This window comes from Dinoponera quadriceps, unplaced genomic scaffold, assembly GCF_001313825.1.
Source record: "Dinoponera quadriceps isolate SergipeBrazil2010 unplaced genomic scaffold, ASM131382v1 scaffold71, whole genome shotgun sequence".
NCBI lineage: Eukaryota > Metazoa > Arthropoda > Insecta > Hymenoptera > Formicidae > Dinoponera > Dinoponera quadriceps.
Genome location: NW_014554274.1, coordinates 500431 through 521785, shown reverse-complemented (window position 1 = coordinate 521785; position 21355 = coordinate 500431). Strand labels below are relative to the sequence as shown.

At 43.6% G+C, this 21355-nt stretch overlaps 1 protein-coding gene across 3 annotated transcripts in view; it reads left to right on the top strand.

Moving 5' to 3' along the window:
• The window catches only part of LOC106741087 (LIM and SH3 domain protein Lasp), a 42592-nt gene that overhangs the window by 7612 nt on the left and 13625 nt on the right, over positions 1-21355 (top strand). For 2 of the 3 annotated variants that reach the window (XM_014612747.1, XM_014612730.1), the window contains exon 2: positions 5390-5484. In XM_014612747.1, the coding sequence (XP_014468233.1) occupies positions 5390-5484 (95 nt within the window). Of the gene's footprint in view, positions 1-5389; positions 5485-16439; positions 16834-21355 lie in introns of those variants that run through there. The other variant, XM_014612739.1, reaches the window with a different exon arrangement.

The following is a 21355-nucleotide window of genomic DNA, read 5'->3' as shown; positions in this document are numbered from 1 at the left end:
TCCTTATTAAACGCCGACGGCGGCGGGGACGAATGATGTCCTCGCCTTTTCGACGGCCTTTTTCGTCGCGATAGACGCGAAATGAAACGCAGGTCCGTGAAGTTAGCCGGAAATGCGAAATCGTTTGCCCATATTCGTCCGTAGAAAAATTAATTTTTGCCCACCTCACAAATAGTTATAACCACACAAAAACGCTGGGCAAATCTTGACGTCAGTTTTTTTCTTCTTTCGAAGGAGAACTTCACATACAGACGTCCGAAACGCCGTAAATCAACTCGCGTAATTTATCGCGAATGTCGCAATATACGCCCTGTCAAAGATCGCGGTGCAACCGCCACGTTAATAAGCGCGGAACATGGCACGATTCAACAAAGGTTCCGCCAGCACGATAACTTTGCTGCGATATCTCTATTTCGATCAGACAAACAGATAAAACGTAGCTACGCGAGGTCGTGATTTGAGATTTCGCGTGATATCTATCTATTACTTATTTATCTATTCTCTATTACTCTATTTATCTATACTTATTTATCTATTCTCTATTACTCTATTATTTATTTTTTAAGTTTCGTGTTTTTTTAGGTTTTGCTTTTTTAGGTTTCGTTTTTTAAGTTTAGCTTTTTAGGTTTCGTTTTTCAAGTTTCGCGTTTGTTTTGTTTCTCAGTTAGGTTTCACGGATAGGTTACGTTAGGTTAGATCTCGCGCGTAGGATCTGCGCATGGGTCCTGCGCGTGGGTTCTGCGCGTGTGTTCTGCGCATAGATTTTCGCAGCTAGGTTTCGCGTTTACATTTGCGTTCAGGTTTCGCGTCTTTTTTTAGTTCTCGTCTTTTTTTGGTTCTCGCCTTTTTTTAGTTTTATTTTTTTTTTAGGTTTTGTTTTTTAAGTTTCGTTTTTTTAGATTTCATGTATAAACAAGAATATTATAATCTCCTTAGAAGATATGACACAATATATAATATAATATTTAGAAAATATGAATTCTTAAAATTATTTTTTAAATAATACTTTTTCTTAAGTTTTACTTGAAAGATTTATAGCTACGTTTTTAGCTATATTATTTTTTTAATCGTAATAATTTTTATTTTCTTCCAGATGTCAAAATTCATGGAAAAATAGATTTAACAATTTAGATCGTTCTTTCATTCAATGACTCGTTTTTCGCAACTCTCGCAGGATCCTCCGTCGATCCACTGGATCCGTTTTCGTCGCGTTTAATTCGACGCTCGTCATCGTCGCCGAATCATTGAATCAAATGTAATTCGTATGTGTTGTTTAATAATTAGCTCGTTAGAAATGTTAGTCAAGATCACACTGTTGTCATTGTCTCACCGACTCCCACTTTACCCGACAATTCGCCAAACTTTCACTTTCGTTGATAGCATTGATTCGAACGCTATCATCGCTATCAAACTCCTTCTCGGCTTTCGGACGGGAAACACGTCTCTACTTCATCCGGTGATCTTTTCTTCTTTATCCCGACGAGCAACGAGATCTCCGTGGCGAATTTTTTATTTCGCCAACTGCCGACCGACTTTTCAAGATAATTATTACAATATAATCTTAATATATAAAATTATATATATAAATTATATATAAAAAAGATATATAATTTCGATTTATATAATTAATATAATATTCGGTTGATTATTTATTTATTTTTATATTTTATTATATTTTATTATATTTATATTTTACTATTTATGAACATTCATTTTATTTATTGTATTTGTATATGAATTTTAGAGCAGGTGTCTCTCGGGTTTTACGCGCGACATGTCGCTGATCGTGTTCCGCGTAAGAGCGGATAATTAAGCACCGACATGCCCCGACGAACGTATCCTCGGAGGACGCGCGTATCCAAAACTCGCGGACAACATGTACGCCATCGTCGTCGCCGCCGCCACTCTCTTCTTAATCCACGCGATACCGTATATGGCAACTATAAATAAGATAACTTGCGAAACAAGAGCCTTGTACGGGTGAAAAACATTCCGAAATCGGGTGAAAGCGCCTCGGTCAAGCGAGCCGCCGCTCTACGGTGTTATTTTCCCTACGCGGATTTCTTCGCCCGAACCTGTGTGTGCGGTTTGACAGCAAAGCCGCGTGCATTATAATTTCACAAACGAGCGAGTCCACGCGCACGTTTGCAGAGAGCGAATCTGAGTTAATTACAGTGCGCCACGGATCGATCGGTCATAAAATAGAAGAAGAAGACGAGAATTAAAGGAAAAATAAACTCGATCGTGTTCGTCGCGTGTGTTTCGGTCTTCTCATGTCTCGGCATGACGTCCGTCGTCGCGTTGTCAGCTTTATTTGATACGTTCGCCGGCAACGTTTTGCGGAATTAAGGACGAAAGTTTCGCAGTGCTTACGATGAAACACCTTTCTTCCTCCGCGAGAACGGGCGCTTCTCAATCTCGCGACTCGCCGAAGTCGCGAAGTCGCGTTCGCCGCCTCGATTTGCCTTCTGTTCTTTCAGATAAGATAAACTCCGACAGATAAACACGCACGTGCACGTACTATGTAAAATGCTAATTGCTACATCGAGAGACAAGTTTGATTACAAATTATGGATATTATTCAAATATCAATTATTCAAATAGGAACGAATCTTCGGAAAAGTAATTTGACTCGTGTAATTGATCTTCTGTCACATGTAAACCTATTCTGTAACTTTTAATGACAGTATCGTTGTCGTTACATTATCGTTGTGCAGGTGTAGTAGCAAAACTACGTCGACTATGTAACGACAACATTGTCGTTAAAAGTTACAGAACAGGCCTACTGGGAACCAGACGAAACCTCGATTACACGAACAAACAAATTCCTGCGAGAGATTTCAATTTTCCTTTAGTTATCTCAGCCGAGTTTCAACGCAGCCGAATGCCTAGACGAATGTTTCAGTCGCGACAACAGAGATATCGTTTCTCGTCACCGAATTTTCGTTTCAATTCTGTTACGTGAACCGATTTATTTTTTTCATATTTTGCTTATTTTTTACTACTAAACGGGGGGGGACAGTTCATTTTCTCTTTTTTCCCCGAAGCGAATGATAAACTACTTCCTCTCGCGTAATCGAACTTCAAGAGAAGAAAGGAAGAGAGAGAGAGAAAGAGAGAAACGCGTTTAGCTGTTATATTTTTGTTATTTCTATTACAAGCCCGTTTTATAGTTCCGGCGGCACCGTTTCGTCCCGGCCGATCGTTTCCCGACGTGAGCTGCTTTCGAAAGGATCGTTGGAGCGCGGTGCTCGCGCTCATTGCCTCCTCAGCTTCCTGACCGCAGCGCGCGATTTTGCAAGGACGGAAGTCCTGTGGGAAAATCACGCGGCTGGGCGGCGATTACGAAATCTGCGGAGGAGCACTGTTAATGAGCGCGTTTCGCAATCACGGCTTCGCCGAAATCGTTGTCGAGGTTGCTTGCGCAACGCATCCGCGTTCTGCCGAACGCCGCAGGATCTTACGCGAAAGAGGACGATCGGAATATCTCGCTCTTTTGAAGGCTGTTGAGTCTCTCTCTCTCTCTTTTTCGCGGCTGTGATTCTCATTTGAAACGTCCTTTAAAGCGGCTCGGCGCACGTGAGAAAGATCGCAAGAAAGACGAAGATTACGCACGACCGCTAGATTATAGCGGACGTATTTGGTCGGCGCCGTCTGCATCGTGTAACGTGAATGCCACGTACCGTATTTATTAAAAGGCGAATCGTGCGTTAACGCTCGACAAGGCCGAGAGTGAGAGAAAAAGAGAGACAGAGAGGGAGAGAGAGAGAGAGAACCGTTTCGAGATCTGCACTATTCACTGCTCGGCCTCCTTCGCGTCCTTGAGCGGGGGAGGGGAGGGGGGCAAGAGGGGAGGAGAGAAAGAGGATTATAATAATCGAGCTTTTATCTCATTTGGACGGCTGCAGGATCTTATCGTGAATGATGAAGAAGAAACGGTCGTGTCGCTTTGTCTTTATCGGACGCGCTCCGTTGACACTTGATAAATTCTCGAAGGAAAAACGGGACAGTGTTCGCCAATAGTGATTTGTGGAGTGCTCTAGGTCATCGGCGACTAATAATAGAACGGGGGTCACGGCGAGAGCGTTCCTTCCCTAATCATGAGACAGAGTCTTCAGGAAAATCCCACGATTCCGCTCGAAATTCACTCGGATCGTTCACCTTTTATTCAAGTACCTGCGTTAAAAAAAAAAAGAGCTCGTGAAAATAGTCGAGACAACGATTTGACGATACTGAAAACAGCGATGATCCGACTTGACATGTCCGCTATCACGCGTCATACACATGTGATTTTCGCCGATTTCAACGAGAGACCGACGTCATATACGGGTTTTTCATTCTATATTCACATAAAAAAGCGAATCTATTTTACGCTATTATGGGAAGAAGTGAGAAAAATATAGGATTATCTGTGGTGGATGGTTTCTCAGATAAACGGTGGTGGCGATCGTGAAAAAATGGACGCACAAAAAATAGTCTTACATCAAGAATATATATTCTCATATACAAGCAAGAATATTATAATCTCCTTAGAAGACTTTTTTTTTTAGTCTTGAATTAAATCCAAGTAATACTTGTATCAATAAAACACCTCATATAAATTCAATCAAGACTAAAAGTCTTCTAAGAAGATTAACTTTTTTCCCGCGCATACACCGAGCGAGCGAACGGTAAATGTAACACATTCGCGTCTAAACGCGCACGAGCCTTCTTCGGTAAATTACCTTAGGCACCGAGGAAATCAGTACGAAACATTTTGTTTGAATTCATTCTGGTACAGGTACACGGTTCCCAAATTATACGCGACACAAATTCGCACAGTTCGCCGTTCGTTCCTTGTTCGTTTGCTCGATCGCTGCAGCCAGCTTTAATCAAATCCCACACTTATTTCGCGCTGTTTCGTCGAACGTGTCTCGTGCCTAACGCACCGTTTGGCACATCATCATCAATCCCCGCTCGTGAATCTCATCACGCCTCGCGGATAACCTGGTCAGACGTTCCTCTCCAGCCGCGTCGATAAACGACACGCCGGGCGAAAACGTCTCTCCGCAACAACTACGCGCTCGAGATTGATTTCCTACGACCGAGCTGATCTTTTCTCGCGCCTGACCACCGTGTTGGTTCTTCTTCGTCGTCGTCGTGGTCTCTTCACCCGTTAGTAGAGCGCGAAGGTTATAATTAATGTCGACGATCAAACGCCGAAGAGTCGGCTCGTTAGAACGGCGATTCGCGGCTGCGAGCAAATCGCGTTAGCAAATTCGATCGACGCGCGCGCGCGCCGTCGTTGCGGTATCGCGCTTGACGTTTTCCTCGATTGTGCTGCCGCGTGCCTGCTTTTCTTGCGTCTTGCACGACCGGGAATGTCAATGATAATGTTTCCTTGTTACAGATATGGCACAAGCAGTGTTTCAAGTGTCAGGGCTGCGGAATGACCCTGAACATGCGGACGTACAAGGGTTTCAACAAACAGCCGTACTGCGAGGCGTAAGTGAAACATAAACCTTCTTAGCTTGATCTCCCTTCCACGTGTCCATCTCTTTCTCTTTCTCTCTCTTTATCTCCATCTCCTCCTTCCTCGTTCTCCGTGACGAAACCCGCGTTCCACTTTATCGCAGAAAGAAAGTCGACACGCGAAAATCGCTGTTGGCGTTGTAACCGCCGAATTGTTTATCGCGTTCTTCATCGTGCGCGACAAACCGTCTCTTACGCAACCGTACTTTAGCCGCAGTAACTTAACACTCTCTCGAGAGACTGCAATTATCTGAAAAAGAGCGCGACGAAGCGAATAAGAGGAAAAGAGAGAGGGAGAGATACACGAGCCAGTCGGAGAGTTGGGTTGAGAAAATCCACGTTCTCGCGCCGTGTTCCTTGTACGTGCACAGTTTTGCAGTTATTTTCGCGATGTTTTAGGCCGTCTCGACACGTTGACCGATCACGAGAAAACTCGTGCTAATCGAACGTTGCTCCTGGCAGCGTATTACACTCAAAAGGAAAGCATTAGGATATATTTCGGAACAGTTTACGCCAAGTTCCATCTTGATAAATTGCAAAATATAAATCTTAATAATTACGAATGTAAATGTTAATAATTATAAGAAATAGATCTTAATAATTACAAACATAAATCTCAAATCATTCCCTTTTATTTAAATGCCTGTATTTTAGCAAAAAAAAAAAAATAAACGGCGTAAGAATTCCAACGTAATCGCACTTTAATCATGGATTTCAAACATTCCCGGGCAATCTTCGATTTTCCTCGATTCGTGTCGCAATCTCTTGCCTTCTCCGCCTCGGCGAAGTTAATTTCACGATATTGCCCCACCTTACCGCGTGCGCTGCGGGCCCGCCACGGCCGCGTTAGAGGATCATAAATGTCTTCCTCGCGTAGCTCGAGGGAGTTAGGCGCAACACGCCGAGTGTTTGTTCAGGGTTCATTAAACGCGCGATTCGCGCTGCGCCGCGGGATCGCAACGACGCTCATAAGAGAAGCGAGAACATTGATACAGGCGACATTAAACTGCATACATGCGCCTCTCGTGACGACTAACGTGCGTTTAACATGCGTGTGCATGTAATAATAACGCGACGTTTAATATCCGGTAAACAACGAAGCAGCCGAGGAGGAGGACTCCGCCGCGAGAAGAGCGTGAAAGCTGGAATAGCAACTCGCTCGCTCGCAGGATTACGAATCTCGGGTAGTTAAACGCATGCCAGGCGTGTCGACGCGGCGAAAGCGAGCGGTCCTGCGGTCGGGATAATGCACGGCTGTCGCTCCGCGACCGGCCGACGGAGGATCCCTCCTTCGGAGCGCGCGCAAGGACTTTTAAACGCTTCCCGGCGCGTCCTTTCCACGTCGCCGGTAGCGCAACACTCCGCATAAAAGCTGACGTTTACGCGTCCCTGCTCTCTCGATCGAGAGAGAGAGAGAGGAACGAGGAGATAACCCGTTCTCTCTCTCTCCGTTCAGCCAGAATAAATATTATTTTCCAAGCTTCCTTCAGGGAATTCTTTCAGAGAATTGCGCGCGTTTCTTCGTCCGAACGTTCAAAGTGGACCACGACAAAGCGTGTGACGGCGCATTTGTACGCGTATATATGCGTGCGTGAGCGCACGCACGCGTCGTCGTCGTCCACGTGCGTACGTATCGCGGGACGCCAGGTTCGTTCTCTGTTTGCTCATTCCTCGCCACGACGCTGCTCGTCCCCGAAGTCCGCGACATGCCGGATCTGCAAATTCCCCTCGTACCGCCGGGTACTTTGACACGTTGAATACCGTGACGGTGAGCGCGCGTCTCATTGAGTTACGTTTCATAAAGTCATTTAATCAAGTAAGTTAGTTGCATCTGAAGACTCCAGACGAGTGATTAACATTCGGGCTCCGGGAAATCGCTTGTACGTTTCCAACAGAAAGAGAGAGAGAGAGAGAGAGAGCCAGTGAAACGTTCAAATGAAACATAAGCGCGTTTCGAGTCACACTTATTCACCGCATCTTTCATAATTTCAGACATGTTAGCCTCAGCTAATGTTAGTCCTAGAACCATTCCGTGTGATTTCACTATTTCGTCCATCCGTCCACCCGTCCGGTCTTATATGGACCCCATTAGAAGGATATGTAATTTCGCGTGTCATGTCTTGCCGTCATATCTTGTGATTTCTTCTCCCCGTCAATCGGTAAATTGAAACGACCAATGATATTAACGATACGTCACTGACAAGATTTCGCTCTTATTTATAATTGTAAGATATAACTAAACATTACACGTCTTTATCTTGCATTGTTAATTTAGATTATTTCGTGTCTTTTTCTTCTATATTTTTTGTTTTGTCTTTTTCTTTTCTAAAAGCGTCCTTGCCCGTGAAAATAAGTACATATAGTTACATCATCAATTAATTTATACAAATAGTTACATCATCGATTAATTTCTTGTAAAACCGAAATCCGGAAATCAGCGTGACAATCAATCGTGTTAACCGTGTGTGCTCTTCGCTCATTCGAGGTAATTTCCATTTCTGGTTAGTTAAGAACGCATTCGAAATTGGCGAATAAGACCTCATGAGATTGAATTAGAATCGACTAATGATTAATCATCGGTGAAACCAGTTTCATCGTCGTCTTCGTCGCCGTTGCCGGGATACTTCCCGGCGTTTTTCGCAACACGTCGATTTCACGTAACTTGACGTAACGACATGTAACGCTCTCGCGATCCGGAAGGGCTGCAATTTCGATTCCAATTAGCGTTATATCGTGTGTGCGCGCGGAACGGAGCGTGATTCGTGCTCCGACGTGATTAACTCGCCCCGCCCGTAATGAGTAACACACTGGCCGCCGTTTATTTCGCGCGGTACGTGGACATGCGCGGAGGCATCATCGGCCGATCATCGTCGCGGATATTAACGAGGATGACTGGGAAATTTCCCGTCTCGCTGACAGTCGCGCTTCTATTTGTTATTGCTCTCTCTCTCCCTCCCTCTCTTTCTCTCTCTTTCCCTCTCTTTCTTTCTTCCTCTTCCTCTCTTCGCTGAAACCGCTAATGATTACATAGCTCGATCCTTTCGCTTCGTGATTGGAAATGACGCGAAATTGGAACGGGAAATTGCGATGCACGAATTTCGAGCGGAATCCGTGCGGAAATTTCGACATGTGAAAATCTGGCGAGACAAGTCGAGTAAGAACGAAGTTCGAACTGTCGGCGACACCAGATAACGTTATCTTAATTAGAATAACAAGTGTCGAAACGTTAGTCCGCGTTGGTGAGCACAGTTTCGTGGTAATTAGATTCGTCGTCGGGTGGCACGACGAAATTAACTCGAAGTTGTGGTTAATTTTTGTGACCCGGACGGAGATCAATTGCCCTCGTTTTTTTACTACCGGCGCAATTGGAGAGCCGAGGGGGAAGCGTGTGAGTTTTCTAACGCTTTCCTGTGATGACCTCCGGACAATTTCTCTATCAAGTTAATTACCACGCCGACAGATGCGTGATTCCTCATCGGCCTTATTCGTCGAGTAAACGGATAACAATTTTAGATTAAAGTGACAGGAAACACTTTGCGATTTTACCGTCCTGAAACGTGAAATATATGATGCTTTATCCGTCGATTAAAAAGATAACGGTTTTGGATTAAAATCCGAGATAATAGGATGTGTTTTCCGTGGACGGGATTAAAAAGATAAGAATTTTAGACGAAAATTCGAAATGACAGAAGGCGTTTCGCGCGACCTTTCCGTGAGTATAACGTGAAGTTCGATTAGGCGACACGGCGAGGTGACGGATTCCGCTCGGCCGCGACTCCTTCCGCCCGTGAATCCTCGTAATTCGATTTGCCGTTGACGACAATCGCACGTGGTAGCACCGCGGCTTCTCGCCGCCGCGTGCCTTCGTTGTCTCCTCGTGTCGGTATGCAACGTTGCAGAAAGAAAAAAGGGAGAGAGAGAAAGAGAGATGCGTCCGTGACTCGTACAGTATTCCGTTGTGCATCGCGATGACGAAATCCCCGAGAGCCGCGATTTGAATCCGCACATTTCTCTTACGCCTTACAGGGTCTTCTCCTCCGCGCCTACGTGGCGCGCGCGCGTTCGCGTAATATGCCGCGTAATGACGAATAATTCGCTCTCTTCGGGATCTTCTTTTCTTCCTTTTCTTCTTCCCGGAGAGAAAGCGTCACGCGATACACGCGAAGAGAAAAATCGCGACGCTCGATCGGGCGGAAAGATTGATCCGATCGATACAATAATTGTTACGCACGTGTGAAGCCTGTTGAAAAAAAAAAGAGAGAAAAAAACGTCGGTATCACAACTTGGAATTATACGGAATTGACGTGAAATGTTTTACGCGTAGAAATATATTCAAATAATTCCCGTGGCTCGCATTTCTCGGTACTTTTATTACGAATGCGTGCTATTCGTACACTTCAATTACCGATCATACGACTAACTATAAAATATACGTTGCGAACGTGAGTCGTTAGATTTGCGACGAGAAATCGTCCGATCGCGGAGATATGAGCTCTCTGCGCGGTTATAATTCGCTTCCCGTCGGCCGTTTTCCTTTTTCCAGGTCCTCACCCCCCCGCGCGCGATCTTTTGTATTTTATCGCTTAGAAAGTCGGCTGCGCTCGACGCGAAGGACGCATTTATTATCTGTCTGCCCCCTCTCCCCGCGGCATTTGTCTCGGGTTCTCGCGAAATCAATCAGGGGGAAACGGGCACAGAGTGTACGCGAGGAGTCAACGACGCGATCGCGGATAATGTCATCGGGAGTTTCGTATTCCGCGACAGTAACCGGCTGTGTGTGTCAGCAATGCGTGTCGAATCAGACGATGCACTGAATAAGCAAAGCGGAACACGCATGGCTCTCTGTGTGTGTGTGTGTGTGTGTGTGTGAGAAAGAGAGCCGTGAGATTCATTCATTCGTCTGGGTGTCTCCCTCTTGTCCTTCCCGCCTGTCTTCTTCCGTACACCAGAACTTTATCTCTCTTGTTCGTTATCTCTTCTTGCTACCGGCCGGTCTCGACCCGCTCGTCGTTTGACGTCACTTTCTATTCAAGATATATTTTCTTAATAGATATATAATTAATTTTACAGAGTAATTTATGTTTGAAAAATTTTAATTTGTTAAATATACAGAGGTGTCGCGTTCATTCGTCACATATTCGTTATATATTATTAATATATATTTCATATATTCGCTTCGTAATACTCCATATTATTAATATTTCACGCTAATAATTCTTTTATATTAATATTTCATGTTATCCGTTCTTATATAACATTCTCGAGAGCGTGATTATGTACAAAAAAATACTAGATTCAAGTAAATAATTACTCCGATACTCCTTAGCAAATTTTTTCCTTGGATTGAGTCAGTTTTATTTAGATCAATTAAATATTTTATTTGGATAATTTGCTCCGGAGACATTTTACTTGGATCAAGTAAATATTACTTGATCAAAGTAACAAATATTTGCTAAAGAGTATCGGAGTAATCAATTCACTTGAATTTAGCCCTTTCTTCTGTGTACGGTGGCGCAATTTTCCGAGGCTGTTGCACCTCGAGGAATACTCAGCGAGCTCTCCTCATCCCGTTAATTTCCTTACGTGTCTCCCATTTCTCGGTCACGTCGCGTCGTCTCCGCTTCGAAGCCGACTTCGTTTATTGCGCGCGCGAGAGAGGGCAACATGCGACACCACGCGCACCATTGGAAATTAATTCGAGACTCCGTTTCCGCGCCGCTTTTCTCCTCGTCTTCGGGATTATCGACCCCGAGGAGAAGAGTATCGCTGAGTATCAAGTAAAGCCAGCTCTTTACGGATATAACGTTACGATTAAAGCGTACACGTGTTCCCGCCGGGTTCTCCGCTCCCTCCTACACGCACACATACACACACACACACACACACATATGCACACTCGCGTATGCACGTCGAATTAAGCGCTCTACCGGATAGCGAAAGAGAACACGTGTGAGTTCTGCTTATTCGTCTTTTTTCCGGCCTGTCTCTTCTTACTACTTCGGCGTTCGCGTTTCGCGCGACGAATCGTCTCAACGCCCCGTCGCATTCGCCGAAAACGCGAGCACGAAGGTATTACCTTGCTTAACGGAAATATTTCATCGTACTTTATTCCTTCGATACATTCCCGATATTAAAATCCATCGATTCACCGTGTCTTCGATTAAGATCGGCTCGAAATTATTTTCCGATGTTTTAAATTATGCTATCTTTATTTTATTCAGTTTTACATCTGATTATCTTATATATTAAACTGTTTTCTAATTTATGTATCGCGAATTCTTGCATTATTTGCTCGCCTCAACTGTCGACCGTAGATTGGTCGGTACAAGTGAAATAATTGTTGCAACGCGAATCGTTAAGTTTGCAAACGATGAGAAATTCTTCATTCGCAGAGGTACGAGCTATCCGATGTAATTCGCGCACGTTTTTCGCCGCTAAAAACTCGCTGAAAACGCGCGACTTCTCGCTCGGTGCCTCCACGTTGCTCTCGGACTTTCCTCGTTTTTTCTGCTCAGCCGTGCGCTATATTTGTACGTCGAATAACCGCGACGGCCGTCACGCCTTTCTTCTAAATTTTAATAAAATCGCACGCACGAGTGATGTCACCCGCGGTCTCACCGCGAGTGACTCACTTCCCTCGACGGCGATCTTTTCTATTAGAGGACGTCGCTCGCTCGTTCTCTCGCGTCTCACGGCAATGATCCGCGTGTATGCGTTCGGCGACAAATCGTCGTAACATTTTTCTCGGGCCGCGTAAAGAGGCGCGCACCGGCTCACAGCGCCGGGTTTTTTTGATTACCAGGCGCTCGTCTCGTCGCGTGAGAGACCACGGATGGCGAGTGTGTACGAGGAATTTTTACTGCACGCGGCGTTGCGTCCGGCCGAGCGCGTTTCGTCATTTCTCATTCCGCGAGATCGCATCTCCGCGCTTCCCCGTTGATCGAGATTAATCGGCACCGCGTCGCGCGGTGCGGCTCCCGATAAAAATATATCGTGCCCGATAAGTCGCTCGATGAGGAGCGAGTGCGACGGGCAAAATAACATAATAAAATAATGGCTACCGCCGAGCCGGAATTCGTGGATGCTGCTCTTTGGACGTTTCTTACACGCAGAGGGAGGAATTAGCTGTTCATATAATACTATTGAAATTTAGTCATCAGATTTTTAGCCGTAGAAGTTAAAAATTAGGCACAGGGATACAAAATTAAATTCACGAGATTTTAGTTATATGGCCGGCTAAACTTTTACCCGTGGGAATTAATTTTTTTTTATCGTGGGTGCTGATTCTTTTTTCTCCCCCGGATTCGCAATAGGTGTAGTAAGTTTTTAACCTTTTCCTCTGAAATAATAAAATGTAATTTCTGACAAAAGATGTTTCCCACGCTGTCAGAAGTCGTAATAACGCTTAAATCTTAGGAATTGCGACGTTTCGCAATGCTGCAAACGCTTTTTGTTAGAAGTTCCGTTACAATTTAGTACTTGGAGTAAAAGGCTAAAGGCTTATTATGGATCCGGAACGATGGTTCGCGTCTACTTAAATGGCCTATGGACTAATAAAATCCTTCTTTGACGATACTGACACTTATTAACTTCCCTCTTTAATTCTACGAATTTAATTTTAACGTTATCTTGAACAACTTGTTTTGATGCTAAAACAGCGGGAAAGGGAATTTAAGACATCAGAGTCAAAGTAGAAGTAAATTACGTTAATAGAATTGAAATTGAACTTATTATGCTATCTCAGCTCCTTTTGTAGAATTTAAGACTTCAACTTAGAGTCCAAATTTCGACTCAGCTGCGGCTTCAGAAAACACAACGGATGAGTGAGCGTTCGTTGGAATATTCTTCAAACTCCGTCATGGATTTTTTTAGATATACCTCAATTAGAGGCGATAATCACTCAGCGACAACCGTTGCACAACCGTTGTTGTGTTTCCTGAAACCGAGGAAGGAGAAGGACGAGCAGACGCGTCCACACGGAATCGCGTTTGGGAGTTGTTCGCCTCGACGACGCGCTTATGGAACAGGAAACGTCGCCGCCGCTTGTCATGTCGCGCTTTTAGCTTCGAACGATTTAACAGCTAGTCGTAAAGGGGTGCCCAGCCTAGCGTGGCCTGTCTGCGTGGCCGACACCGACCTTGTCCCACAATGCACCCACCTCCGAACCTCATCGCCGAGCGCGCCGAGTGCGGGCGTGCAAAATTTTACAAGTCCGTCCGCGTTCGCAACGTCGCTGAGTCGATGCGCGACGCAGAATCGACCGTACAGCGATTTTCCGCGGAAAACGTCGGAGAAAAAAATCGGCGGTTGAAAGCTAATCGTCACCGGGGACGGGGCGTTCGGCTTATTATCTCTCCGCTGCGCGTAATACCACGCGATTCATTATGCGAATTGCGACCGGGGCGAGTCGGCATGAGCGAACTATGCGAGCCGAGTTCCCAGCGCGATATCGAAAGCAAGTGCGTAATGCTGCGCATAAATTATTTGTACGAGGTTCGCATTATTACATGGGAACGGGAGGAGAAGGAGGGAGACGCACGTATAAATGAAGTGACAGAGGCAGGGAGAGTCACGAGATTCTCCCCAACGTGCTTCGAGCGTGTATTACTCGCTTATTAATGGAAACTATTTCTTAATTGGATTGTGTGGCTCGAACAAACTTTTTCAAGTTTCAATTAACTTAATTTCGCGTAGCATCGCACGCCGATTTGCATTCCAAATTCTCTCGAACTCTTGTTACAATAATGTGGTAGTATTCAATAAAGATTTGATAATGATAATAATAGTGAATGCAAAACTGAGAATCGAATCGTGTGATAACGTCGTGATCGGACAAGCAAGGAATGAACTTCGGGATTCCATTCTTCTCGAGTACGCGGAGCGTACATTTTTGTCTCCACGAATTCTCGAGTTCCCTGGTCCCCGGCCTTCGCGAGAATTTCTAGAATGCGGACGGGCGTACGGCTTCGCTTATTTGTTGTCACGATCGCGAGGAGCGCACAAGCTCCGAAGCCATTTGAGAGACTTAACCGCAGTAACGGAATCCAATCAGAGACCCGCCCTGAGAAATCTCTCGCCCGGCGGCGGCGGCGGTGGCGAGTCGTCGCGCGAGTGTAATATTGTATGTACGCGTAATCACACCCGCGAGGAAAAATGCAATTTTTCGGTCGCGATCCCCCCCCCCCCCCCGGCGTTGTACCGTCATCTGCCCCACTCTCGTTGGCCATGTTACCAATTAAAGTGCAAAAGTTCAAAAGCGCACGATTGCGACTCGCTAAAGCGTGCAGTTCTGCTTACACGTTTAAAAATTTGGTTGTGAATTTATTAAAAAAAAATTTTTTTTAATTAAGTTAAAATGCAATTGATAAATTGAATTAAATTTAAATATTTTATTAAAAATTGCAAAAATTGCATCATATGCAGGTGAAAAGGGAAAAGGTGAGACAATTACTATTATTTAACAATTGGACGAAAATGAAAAAAGTTTTCATATACAGAAGGTGTTCAAAATGATGATGACCAGTGATATTAATTTCTGTTAGGTGAATTTTATTCCTACTTTCATATTTTCAAAGTATTCAATAGTAATCATTATTGCTTCCCTTTGTATATACAACTCACGTTAATATAAGTTTTTATATCGAAAGAGCCTTGTGAATCATAGAAAACGTTTGTTCAGTGTGTGGGCTTGCTGTGAGTTCTAAACAACTCGATAAACGTAGACCAATGTTGGCTCAACGTTGACTGTGAATATTAGGTCGATGTTGGGCCGAAATAAAAATTTACACAAACCAAAAGCTCGTTAAAAGATCGCGATACAGTGAATTGGTCAACTTTGGCGCGAACATTTTCCGGCTCACCCCCGGACGAAGACTTTATTTACATTCGTTCCTCGCGTGCGTTTATTGCTTATCTTATCGCGCCCGAACTATATCGCAAACGTAACTGTTTAACGTTCAATTGCATCTTCCATTATCGAGACTATCACAGCGATGCTCAATCGTAATCTATCGCTATACTTACCGTCTCGCCACCGTCGCCACTCTAACGCCACGACAAAACCAGGTGCAACAGATGTTACCCGCACCGGTGCATTGCTTGCACCCACGTACTCGAGCGCACTCGTACTGTCCGATGAATAATCAGGCGTGCATCGCTGCGAAATGAGCATTGCAGTCCAGAACCTCTCGGTGAGCAAAACAAAGCGCGTTCTTTATCGCGCGTACATATTGCTTCGCTTATTACACGATTGCAAGCGATTTGTGCGTCTCTATGAGGTAATTAATACGTATGATAGCGATAACGATTACACGGTAAAAAATTTGGTGCTGAAAGCAGTCTGAAATTTTCTGTTCTTCATTTCTTTTGTCTGAAAAGTTCTGGACAAATTGAAATTTGATGTCACCTTAACATGAGAAATGTGAGATAAAAAGTACACAAATATAATGCGTTCATTTAACATTATATTTATGTACCTTTTAACATATCCCCCGTGTTAAAGTAACACAAAATCCCAGTGGACCGTTTTGAATACGAAATTTCTTACCGTTTAATAACACGTGTAAAGTTAATGTTTTCTCCTATATAAATAACAGTTCATTATTACCAACGTAAAAGAAAATATCAACGTGGCTCTAGAAAATGCAAGATAAAAAATTGACACGCATTTTATGGTGTCGACTTTTTATTATTATTTTTTGCCATCATCGTTATTTACTCGTGTAATACTAATTATTGCCGCGTGTAATAATAATTATCTGGCGGGAATGACTCGGTTATCTCGAACTTCCAACCAGACGAGACGTTTCCGCGTCATTTCGGTGGAGTCATACGTTTTACATATCCGTTACGCATCGAACGCCCACACTTTCCGCCCAGGATCCACATTAAACGCGTCAAATAAAATTCAAGCATGAGAAAGATCATTACAGGCGCGGTAGGTGGACCGAGCGGTTTATTAAGAGATTAGTCATCGCGAGCCTGAGTCGCGCGTGTCTGTGTAGTTAAATGATTCGGTGAATCATTCAACTACGTGCACGACTTCGTCGTGCGTTGCGCGTAATTTGCAATAGCCGAGTATCTCGAGGAAAAAAAAATGCGCAATTCGACGCAGCGTCGCGCTGCGTAACTGTCACGGGGCTTCTTGTCGTGAAAACTATTCTATTAATCTTTCATTGACTCTGTTAAACGATCGCCCCAATTATTTCGATACTCGAGAATCAAATTATTACCTCACGATTTATAATGCTGCGTCTCGTGTGTTCCGCAAAATTGCGAAGACCTCGTCCCTTATCGAACGCGATATCGGAGCGAAATGTTCAGGTAAGCTGTCCGCGTTATCTTTCCCCCGCGCAGCGTCTGTTTTGCTGGCGCCAATCTCGCGATTCTCTCGTACTGGTAAAGGTAAAGGTTGTTTCGTACTATCAGTCGAAAAAATATTTCGTTGAATTGGCTTGACTCCACTCAAGTGTTGTTTTTATTTTATCTCATTGAATGCGCGTTTGATGAAACACAATTTAATTTTCCGAATATGCGCCTAAGACTATATTTCGTTGAAAGTAAATTTTAAGTTCTACGTGTGTCATCGATATTTTTGTTCCTCAAAATTCAAATTTTGCTGTTCATTGGCTTTCACTGAAAGGTCAGTATTTTTAATTTCTTAGAATAATGGTATAATTGATAAGCAATTTAATTTTTTACAAGTTATTAGGAAAGATTCGCTTTTTACTCGTTTCTTGTTGAAGTTGTCTCACTATTTTCTTACTTCCGCGAGAACGAAATTCATTTTTCTCATTATTTTTGACAGTGAGACCGTTCCCATGCCTGTTTTCGTATTTCCTGAGAACAATTGTTCCCCAGGACGATAATAAACGTTACTCACTCATTCACTCGGTCTAGGCGGTGGCGGGATACTGTAAATATTCCAATACGACAGCATTGAAGGACATTTTGACGGAAGAGATTGACGGCCTCTTGTCTGCTGCAGTTTAGACGGATTTAGCGAGAACCGACCTTTACTTCGCGGCCAGCGTTACTCCGGCGAAGACTTCTCACGAAGCACCTTACATTTTTATCTCTTATCACGCCGTATTTATCCATTATGCGTTCCTACTCGCGTTTATCAGTACGACGATCGTAAACGCGCGTAAAAAATTGCACACACGAGCGGCGGACGTTAACAAGAGTGAATATTCTTTTCTGATTTTCTTTTTTCACACCGGCAATTTTCCTAGTCATTTTCAGTCTCCCCTCTAGGCCGGGGGTATATTTTTTCCTCGTTTGAATTCGACGAACTGGAGGAAGGTGTGCGCGCACGACACCGGTGCCTTCGGCCGACGATGTAATTTTTCCTCTCGTCGGACGTGCAACAATGACTATCGCGTGATCCCTCGTTTCGTCCGGACAAAAAGGCTCACGCAGCCGCGCGCGCCTCTATTATTCGTACATGGGCACGCACACGGTGTAACATTACGTAATCGCGCGCGGCACAATTACCGGGTGAGAAGACACGCGTGTATACGTGCGCTTGTGCGCGCGCGCCCGACACCGTATATGGGAAACGAAGTCGTGACACAAATCTCGATTACGGGCGTGCACGCGCGTATTTAAATGCCACTTTGATTTGAAAAGCTCAGGAACTTCGGTTGTTCATCGTCTACATATCGCATTCCATATCATAATGTCAATTGTGTAACTATTCTCCACGTAGAGAAAAGTATTATTCAAAGATAAGCAATTACTCAACTGGTTTTTTTTTTAACCCTTATCGGACGCTTGCTTTTTATGCGTGATTCTCACTAGGTTGTAGCTGGTTTCGGTAAATATGCAAAAAATTTTCAGTATTATAAGAATAACATTTTTGTTAGAAATTATTTATTTTTCGAAGGAGTATTACAAATATATGAGTCTTAAATAATTATTTATAAGTTTTTAATGTATGATATTTTTTGAAACAATCTCCAACATGAAAGAATGATTTTCTGTTGCACATTTCACAGAAGTATACTGTTGTTTTTCTTCCTCCAGGCTACTTACGATTAGAACATAGTAAACAGTCATTATGTTTTCCTTTAGCATCAAGTTGGAGGATATGTAGTTTTCCATCTAATCTCTCCTCATTGTCTGTTGTTGATAGCGTTTCATATCGCGCAATTTCACCTTCACGTAAATTCCCAATTAGTGATATAACTAATTTCCGAATAAACTTTATATGAGACATTGGTTTACTGTTGTTATATTTACAATCAGCTTTATACAGAATATAAGAGCGAGATTCAACAGGTACCCGCATTTGACAGAGAGCGAGTTTCGAGAGGTGACTTACGACCGATAAGGGTTATATAACTGTTATCTTGAATATTTTCTTGATAATAGTATTAAAATATACTCATCACAAGTATTAGAAAAGCTTATTATTATTTACTTAATAGAAAAATTTGTTCTCTTGTCGAGAATATTATAAACTTTATCGTGGAAAAGTTAAATTCGGTTGATTTGATTTGAAGTAAATCGAAGTTTGGTTTTGATATTTTTGTTTAATATTCTTGATTGAAGCGCTAAATTTACTAAGATTCATTTAAGAATATGTATTTTGATGCTTATGATGAATTTATGAATATATTTGTGGATATATAAGATACTTGAAACAAGTAATATTTACTTGAATGCTTTGTGTAAGAATCAAGGCGTGAAAAGTGAAAGAAAGCTTCACGCTTGTACAGCTTGAAAAGTTACATAATGCAACAAATTGCTGAAACCGCGAAGTTCACGTAAATTCATGCAAACGATCATGTAACTCTTCCTTGGGAGCGGAAACGTAAAAGGTGAAAAGTTTCACGTAAAAATCTCCACGTTTTTACAGTTTGAAAAGTCACACAATCGTGTTAAAATCGCGAAGCTCGCGTAAAATCATGCTGACGATCGTATAACTTTCCCCTAGGAGCGGAAACGTGAAAGGTGAAAAGTTTCATGTTTCCGCAGTTCTAAAAGTTACAGAGGACAGCTCGAGTCGTCGAGTTCACTTGAAACTTTACTTTTCACGTTTCCGCTCTTCAGTAGAAAAAAAAATCACACGATCACTACCCATGAACCTTCATACCTCGCTACTTCGCTCAATCCATACATTTCCTCCATATTACATGTTCCACGTGGAAAAAAAAAATAATTAGCTCTCACAGCTAAAAACTAGCCCTCAAAAGAGGAAAGTAGCTTCCACAAGTAAAAATTAGACCTGGTAACTAAATTTCAGTTATATTACATTATATAAGCTACGCCGGACGGCTAATTACTTTTTGTCCGTGCGCTGTGTCTACATTTTATCTTCGCAAATGCACTTGAGCCTCGCTTTAACAGGGATCCTAGAACACGAGATCAAGCAGAAGTCCATTCTGTTCTCTCCCGATACAAAGCGCGAGATACAAAGTTTAACAGCTTACCCTGCCCTCCTTGGCACCGGTTCGCGCGTTCCCGCGACCGTTCTCGCGTCGGGATTTATTGTACGGTTTACTTTTACCGGCGAAACCGCGCATTCTCTCGCTGCGTCACTCGCGCCCGCGTCTATGCGGATTTGTGCGTGTAATTATATGCGCTTGTGCGTCGATTTCTATCTCGATAAGTAGGTACCGGACACGGCGGCGGCGTGTTACATGCCGCGCGATTAAATCCCGCTGAGGCTGCCTCGTCGCCCGGAAGGTTTCTATCGAATTTCACTCGGCGGCTCGCCCGGTCACACTCGGTCGATTAATAATTTCCCTATTCTAATTCTATCTCTCTCTTTCTCGGCGTAATATCGCCCGACGCCAGGAGGCGCCTTGCGCTCGCTCGCTCGCGAGGTGAATTATCTCGTTTGCACGCGCGCGCTCGCCGCTCAGAATAGTTCGTTTAAGCGCGCTTAATTCGCTGGGGTATGTTAATAGCGCGCGGCGCGGCTTCAGCGCACGCGTATCACCTTTTAACGTACCGCCTAATTAATAAGTTCTCCGCTAACAGTCTAATTGCTCGTGCGATCCGCTGAAGGCCTGCGCGCCCGAGACGCGCTCCGTAACAAATCACGCGGTTAATAACGATGTGAGAGAGAGAAAGAGAGGTAACTAAATTGGAATAAATTGGAATTGCGATCGTATTGCGAGGCGCGTTATCGCGCATCATATCGCGATTCCATTGTGTATGCTAGTGTATGTGTGTGCGCGCGTAATTCATAGCGTAGTATCAGCGTCACGTCACCGGTTGTATCAATTAACGGTTGCCACGTGCATCCGGAGAAGTTTCGGCGAGCGGAAACAGGGGGGATCTATGCTCGGAAAAAACGTTTGATTGAATTTACCAGGCAGGCATGAATAAACCAAACACGCTTCGGTAGAAGGAGATGGAATTTCTGGTCCTTATGTCTCTACATTCTCAAATTCGGTTCTCGCAATCAGAAATTCTGTTTCCTTCAACTGAAACGCGTTCGGTTCACTCATTGTTCAGTAAATTGAACCAAAATTTCTTCCCATACGGAGAAGAAAGTGCTAGATTCAAATAAATAATTATTCCGACACTCAATTTACGCTTTAGCAAATTTTTGCTTGCCTTGAGTAAATTTTATTTGCATCGATATTTTTCAAGTATTACGACTACTCCGGGATTAGTAAAAAGTAAATATTACTTGAATGTGATTGGAAGAAAACGAGCTACATTCAAGTAATATTTACTTAATCCAAATAAAATAATCATTCTCCAATATGTACTCCTTAGCAAATATTTATTTGAACGTAGCACTTTTTTCACTACATGCGTACTGAGGGAAAGTTAACACACACGCGTCCATCATTTCAGGTTTGCTTAATTCATCAAAGTCATATAT